The 8,261-nt window shown below is 35.8% G+C and overlaps 1 protein-coding gene across 1 annotated transcript; it reads left to right on the forward strand.

Annotated features, from left to right (window-relative positions):
- Nucleotides 1-2,504: 2,504 nt before the first annotated feature.
- On the forward strand, nucleotides 2,505-5,778 carry LOC142982743 (protein lethal(2)essential for life-like). Its single transcript, XM_076129420.1, has 3 exons — nucleotides 2,505-2,792; nucleotides 3,429-3,606; nucleotides 3,980-5,778. Exons 1-3 carry the CDS (start codon nucleotides 2,620-2,622, stop codon nucleotides 4,181-4,183), a joined length of 555 nt encoding a protein of 184 aa, XP_075985535.1. The 5' UTR covers nucleotides 2,505-2,619; the 3' UTR covers nucleotides 4,184-5,778.
- Nucleotides 5,779-8,261: the final 2,483 nt, after the last annotated feature.

An 8,261-nucleotide genomic window follows, 5' to 3' on the forward strand; every position in this document is an offset into this window, starting at 1 on the left:
TTTTAAGAGTCTATATTATTATAACAATAATCTTTTTACAGGATTAAAGGTCGCAATTTTCAAAGATACTGCTACCTTTTCCGTCATTGTCATAGTCCTTTCATCTTTTGTTTTAAACAAAAGCTAAACAAAGAACAGTTCAAGTTATCTCATGATTCAGTGCTAGTGCGTCATAAAACAGGTGTATGTGAACTGTGACGTCACGTTGACGTTTGACTGATGACGTCACTGTTGTTAGAACGTAATGGCGGACTGATGATGTAGGTGTTAATTGTGTTTGTTTAGTGACGATTGTGTAGTGTTTTCGTAGTAATATCAATTTTATAATGTAGATATGATGTGTGTTTCGCGGAAAAAGGGGTAAATTGAAAGTGGTTATAGATAGGAAGATGTGATAGACCGAAATATTATTATTATGAGTCGTCTTTGCCTACCTTTAGAGTGCTTTGCGTAGAAATACAGAGAGTACCTTAGCATAATATTAGACAACATTTTGTTAAACCATATCGACTAACCCCCGGTTTCTGAGTAGATTTAGCGGTAATTTAACTATTCAATAGCGTTTTTTTATATGAGTTTCAACGCTATTGAATAGATAAACTACCGCTAAATCTACTCAGAAGCCAGGGGTTAGTGATTGAAATATATTGACTGGTTGACTAAAGTACATTGGCTGATTGACTAATATGGATTAATTGATTGACTAAAAGTAACAATATATAGGTGCATTTCCAAATATGTTAAAAATATAACCCTTCAGAATTTGGCAGCATTGAAAACTAAGCTTATTATATCTACCTATATACACCTAAAGCTATTAACATAAAACTTTTGTAAAACCGTATTTTTTTCTATTTAACACTTAACACTCAGTTTGTTTATAAACACCAGTAGTATTACGTAATACTTGACGCCACAGCGGGCGCCATCTTAACACCCCCGCGAAAATATTGACATAGCAGCCCAAACATAACAACGTTGGCATAACGATGTTTGCCTTCGCCTCCCTCGAGATATGACGTGACGTTTTACTGGAATTAAAAACGCAACTCTAACCTCCCCTTTTTATTATCTGTATTCCGTTGATTAAAATCTCATGAGAGGGTTTTAATAAAATTGTGTTATTAGATTAATATTGTTGTTGTAATTTGTGTATGATCTTTTGTGGTATAAATGTTAAGTGATGCAATTCAACATGCATAGTTTAACAATGTAATGTCAAAATATTTGGCAAACAACATTTTTTATAATATTATTATGTAGATTTTATTTTTGGTCTCTGCCTATCCCTATAGGAAAAGCGTGTATTTGTTTGTACCTAATATGGATAATAATAAGTAATTATTGTATTTTTATAATTGTTTTGTATAGTTTCAAAAAGCTTTATTCAACGCAGCTTTCTTTAAACATCCCGGGAAATACCTAAAAGCATAAAAAAAAATTAAAGAAGTAAAACTATATTTTTATATTTTTCCGAAATCTTTTTTGCTTTGGGTACATAACGTAATATTATTATGTCTATTTTCAAACCGATATCATACCCAATAAGTAATATATCACGTTCAATAAATACAAAACCGTATAATTCACTTCCTGGCCAGCTGGTAATCAGTGGAACAATGGCGCCAAATTTCCGAACGGAATAAAAAATGATCTGTCAAAGTAGGGAGGTTTCGCGCCAATTTGGCGGCGGTTCGCGCCCTCCGTACTTAGGGTTGCCAACCGCTTTGTAATTAATGTTATGTTTTATGCTTTATTTGATACTTTTATGCTGTTGTTATGGTGATTGGGTTAGCTGTGCATCGATTGTGGTAGTGTTCGTTGCACAAGTCATGCAAATATTTGTTTAGCTAAGGTTTCTCTTCATAAATTGAGTGCATATTCATAATATACATTTTCTTTCATGTACCTGACAAAAATCCTACGTTACGTAAACAAGATCAAACTTGCCTGCAGATTATTAATAAAGTTATGTTCACAAAAATATTTAGGATCACTAACAACCTTTAACATTTTTTAATTTAACCTACACGCAACTTACAAACGTGCAAAAGCTGCGTCATAACAACACCCCAAAAATCATTAGATCATTAACTCAACAAGTCATCACGGTCTATTACTCACAACACAATCTCATAAAGCTTTGGTTACCCTACGAGCCCGTCACGCCCTCGCCCGAGATTAATAGGGCTCGTGTTTAGGCCTCCGTCGCCATAGCAGCAAAGAGGGATTGTCAATCTGGCCCACCCTCTCCCTCCCTCACAACGCAACGAATAAAATACCACATCTCAAGGGAAACGTTCTGTCATCTGGCAACACTGACATTTAGAGATGCGAAAAGGTTAATTGAATTTTTATGGCGGTAATTTTTAAAATTGAAATTCTTATCTCATCTTCTTGGGTAGAATTATAATAAATGAAATAGCTTTAAAATTATATGTTTGTAATGTAAAGAGGCTATATTTACGTTAATGAATTTTAAAAAGTATAATCGTTGACAGGTGTCTTCTAGAACGTCATAATATTTTTTTATAAAACTCAAAGAAAAATACAAAAATATTGTAATTTTGGTTCGTTTTTACCTGAAATTTTTAAGTGAAGTATTTGAATGTAGGAAAAATGACTGAGAGATCGGCTCGGGCGTCCAAGGAGCCATCCACGGCGCTTGTGAAGAAACACAATGTCCCGGTACAAATGACGGACTTATCGATCTTCGACGATACATACGCGTTCATGAAGGAACGGTTTTCTGAAGAGATGAAACGAATGGATGAACATATGCTAAAACTAGGGTAATTACGCTTAAATATAAATATGTAGAGATTTATTAAGCGTTCTACAGCTTAGTACATAAGGCATTATAGCGAATACAGTTCCTCTCAATATAACTTTTGATAGACTGTCAATTATGTACTGCGTTCACATTACTGTCAAAATGAATGACTTTGTACATTATTGTAACGCAGCATGTCTTGCATAGTTAGAACGACTCGGGCGTTGAAAGTATGGGTATATAGTTACATTATATGTTGCGTTACAGCCGTCTGGATGGAAACTTCCTATACGGCATGTTATATTGCATAGATCTGATGCTTATTTGAAGTAACTTTGAGCTTAAGTAGTGTGTTTTTATCTATTTTTGTTCTACGATTGAGTTATCTCCATGTAAATACTCTTAATTTGGTGCTTATTTCAAAGAATCACATCGGTTTCCTCGAAAAGTAGAAAAATGGGCAGGAATACGTTCATATTTCGGTCTTCGGTCTCGTGTTGTAGGAGGCAAGATGACTGCATTTATATATAAACTACTTACATTATAATTTCTATGGAAAAAACTTGCAAACGTTGTCGTTTTCACGGAAATAATCTACAAGTTTTCGTAGTATTTTTGCAATGCATAAAACTGATTATCTTTTTTCACGTTTCAGCAAAGCCCTGACCCATTTCTACAACCAGAGCGTGACGGTTGAGTCCGGGATGACGTCACCCAGTGATCAGAGCATCCCGGGCTGGGATGTCATCACCAGCTCCCCCCTGGTGCAGGGGGAGGGGGACAATATCGTCCTAAAGCTGCAGTTTGATGTCAGCCAGTTTGATCCTACTGAGGTAATTACTATTACTGCAAATTATAAAGCGCAGTCGCCTGCCGAGTCTGGTTTTTTGTCTGTTCGCGATGAACTCAAATCTACGGAACGGATTTTAATTAAATTTTCACCAAAGGAAGAGAAATGAAAATCTCAGACAGAAGATTAGATAGGTGGCAAATATGTTAGACAGGCTCCCTCCGCTTTATGTCTTGATTATGCGAAATCAAAATGCATAGGATAATTGTAGTTTACTTTATCAATGCATGTAATTATTACCTATCTATGGTTAGTTAAACATACTTTAATCTTCTAGAAGTCTGACTTCGTTATAATTATTCTAGTCTCTTCAAGCGACAGCAATGTAGTAATACTCTCTTGCCCTTTGTTCCTAGGTAAACGTGAAGCTATCAAACGACATGCTAACAGTATCAGCGCTGCACAACGAGAACACGGACAACAACATCACTATGAGGCAATACAACAGACAGTTCCTGCTGCCTCACGGCACGGACTATGAGGCGGTCGTCTCATCACTGTCTAGAGACGGAGTGCTCACCGTTCAAGCACCTCTGAAGCCTCCACCTGTGTTGAAATAACATGAAGAAATAGAAGATATTTAACCCTTTGACTGCCACGGCCGTGCTCACGAAGCTATATTTTTGTCGACATTTGCCGACGAAAGCGTCGTGAGCACTTTCTGATTTGTCGAGTATAGCCGACCGTGGCGGTCAAAGGGTTAAGGTCGATTTTGACAGATTAAGACGGTGGTTTGCAAGTGAGAATGAGACATGAGACCGTGACATGAGACCGCGACCGTCACTTTACTTACGAGCTATCTCCGGTCTTAATCTCGCTTGCGAACTGTATTAAAGTGTATCATATCCGACCGATTTCAGCCATGGCGACCACTTCGACTCCTAATTAAATTGGCGTTGATGGGCATGCAGATATATGTATTATATTACTTTGTTACGTCGATCACGAATTAAGTGATGCGATGGCAGTCGCGGGTACTACCACCGTCTAGAGACTAGTATCATTAATGCATTGCCTAAGGTCCCCGTCTCGTTTCTCGGTCTCATGTCCCGGTCTCTTATCTCGGTCCCACTAGCGAACCGCCGCTTTTAGAAGAACTTTTTAAGGAGTAAGTTTGACATTTTTGACAGATAAATTATTATCTGCACGGGGAATCTGTCAAAAATATCAAAGTTATTTCTTGAATTAAGTTTTCTGATAGAAAAGTCGGTGCTTTATGTTTAAACCCATAAAAGAACTAAAAATATAACTGTTTTGTTATCTAAAAACAGTTATATTTTGCACCATTTATCTTGAACTCAATTGATGATGATGATTTTTCCGACCGATTCCGTCTATGTTGACAACTGTTACTCCCAATGAGACTGGCGATAATGCACGCGAAGATGACTTGACGCAGAGGTGTCATTATTGCCCAAGCAACTTTGAAACCGTTGATGGAATAACATAAAGAAATAGAAGTGAAAATATTTAGGGCCGATTTTGACAGATTACGCTATTTGAGAAGTAAGTTTGACGTTTTTGACAGATAAATTATTATCTGCACGGGGAATCTGTCAAAAATATCAAAATTATTTCTTGAACGAAGTTTTCTAATAGAAAAATCGGTGCTTATTGTTTTAATAAAAATGAACCATTTATTATTTTTTTGAATTACAGTTTAAAATTATTTTGTATTTTAATAGTAACAGTTTATTTTGCTCCATTTGTCGAGAACTCAGGTGATGATGATGAGTTATCCGACCGATTCCGTCCAATTTGATCACTGTTACTCCTAATGAGACTGGCGCTAATTTGCTAGGAGATGATTTGCGCCGGTCGTCTCATCACTGCCTAGAGAAAGGGTGTTCACTGCCCAAGCGCCTTTAAAACCACTACCTGTGATGAAATGACATGAAGAAATAGATGATTTGAGGCCGATTTTAACAGATTACGCTATTTGAGAAGTAAGTTTGACGTTTTTGACAGATAAAATATTATTATCTGCACGGGGAATCTGTAAAAAATGTCAAAGTTATTTCTTGAATAAAGTTTTTTGATGATAGAAAATCGGTGCTTATTGTTTTATTGTATTTAAAGTTCAGTTTGATTACAAATGTATCTAGAAACAGTCATATAAATTAGAATAAAATAGACTCTAATAATATAAACTCAATTTAAATACACGATTTTAATTAAAAAATGTTTTTCATTTATCCTTGATGACATTTTCAACATATACATTACTCTACAATCTACATTTTCAATAACCATACTTAGGATGATGCAAAATTACCACCCTGCAGTAGGTACTTACATAAACTGGACACCTATAGTATCAAAAAACATAATTTTGAAACCCCACCTAAAAGACATCCTAACTCTTCAAGAGACCACCAATCATATCATACTACCATACATAATCTACTATCTAGTAGTAGTATTGCCAGTCCATTTAGCGTGGACGTTCGCATAAATGCGGCTATATACATATAGTACATAGACAGTACATACACGTGTGTTGTATCAGTCTATGACATCGGTGACGTGGCCGCGCCAGATAAACGTCGACCTGGAACACGCACACTAGCGCATTGTGATCTATTAGACTGAGGAGACAATGGGAGCGAATGGAAAATGGTGGAAAATTCGTCCTTGTTTCAAGATTGTTTTCTAAGAATATTTCAAGCGTAAGGTAATAGTTAGTAGTAGTAATTTTGTTTATTATAATTTTTTATTATGTTGAAATTTTGAGCTTAGAAAACCATCAACAGCTGCAGTTTCGATGTGAGTTTTTTAATGTCAATGTAAATTTGTAAGCTTTATGTAAATTCGTTTCATAAGGAGTAAGGTTGTACTTTCAGTAGAAAATAGAAAAGTTATACTTGAGTTCGATTACCTCGATAACTGTAGCACACATAATTATAATTCCTTTGTATGTTTTCTGTAATTTCCTCGTGTTGTTAATTTTCGTAGGTAAATATTTCTTAGTTCAAAAAGTTTAGTATAATTTAACTGATTGTCAAGAGCTTTTAAGCATATACAAGTTTAACTACTAATAGTTAACACTCTTAAAAATCTTTTCATGATAGGTATATTTCCAATATGAAAAGGAGAGCAAGACTGAAATCCTGAAAACTTCAGCGTAACCCACTGCATCCCCAACTTAACGGGGTCACCTGTACATTCACACGGTTGTGTGTGTGCGTGTATGTACGTAGTAGTGTTGATGCGGCGCGTTGCCATGGCAACCGGCTGCCTTCCCAGAAGAGCTCTAATGTACACGTAGTACATAGCAGGGGGCGGTAGAGGGCTATTTTGTTGCGGATTTCACTGTCCCTGTTCGGAGAAAGGAAAAGGTTATAAAATGGCTGCCAGTTCTGATATGGTTTAAGTAGAATCGTAAATGGAAATGTTGAGGATGATTGGGTATATTATTATGTCTTATTCATTTCGTGATAAGCTAGACTTGTAATGTAGGAATTGAATCAGAAATAACAATATAATAATATCACTCATAGAAAACAGAAGATGTATTCTGTTTCCTTTGCATCGGTCTGCTTCTAAAATAAGGGCTGACCGAGTGCAGATTTGGGAACATGCTATTCTGCAAGAAATGTGATTGCACTTTATATGCTGATAGCAAATAAAGATAAAGAATGTACTATACTACATATAACTATTCTGTTTTAAATATGATTTTCTTATTCAGTCATAAAGTTTTCAGTAAAATTATATCACTCGCTCTGCGGATATGAAAAGCTGGTCATTGACCTTGCTCCGTTGCGGTACCTACAAATTTCTACATTTACGTATTAAGCTACATAGACTTACATAAAGCTCTTTTCTTACATAAATTTTACTATAACAGCGCTAACTTTTCTTACCTCTTATTTTACCAATACATCTTGGTGAAATTTTTGAGGTTTGAGAGTTATTAAATCAGAAGAACAAATGTTTTTTCTTGAAGAAAATACAATGTATTTAGCAAGTGTGGTGATCTGAATGCTGAACCCTTCCCTCATTTCAGAAGAAGACGCTAGCCTAGCACTCGAGTAAAATAATGAAATGGCAAAATTTTGGAAATAACAGCATAAGAATATAATTTTGCATTTTTTTGAGCTCCGTATTTGGGAAATAAATTAAATTAAGTAAGTAAGAAAATAAATTAACTAACTTGAGTTTTATTTTTGTGATTGTAATCATAAAAATGACAAAAATATTTTGCAAAAAAGCTCATAGGGCCAATGTTTGTGGAGGATAATCCTTCGTCTACTTTAAAAAAGATCTCTAGTCTAAAACGTAATAATCTTGCATAACCTTTTTTTTTCAGTCAGCTCGTGACCACGGTCGTTGTAATGCGATCGAAACGTCGGGCAGCAAATAAGGTATCCTAACCTTTAAATTTTCAATCGCGTATAAGACCCGTTGCATTATAATATTACTTGCATAACCTACCTGCACTTCAAAATGATTCAATCATATCACCCTATGCAGTAACAGATCGATACGTCACCTGTATCGTTACATTATTATAACAGGGGTAGGCAGCCATGTTTGATTGGACTCGTGGCAACACCGCCACTGCCGCCACCCTCGGTCCACTCGCGACAAAATACGAGATGGATATTTGATGCGTTTTTTCGGTAATTAGTTAAT

Source organism: Anticarsia gemmatalis, chromosome 22 (assembly GCF_050436995.1).
Source record: "Anticarsia gemmatalis isolate Benzon Research Colony breed Stoneville strain chromosome 22, ilAntGemm2 primary, whole genome shotgun sequence".
Classification (NCBI taxonomy): Eukaryota; Metazoa; Arthropoda; class Insecta; order Lepidoptera; family Erebidae; genus Anticarsia; species Anticarsia gemmatalis.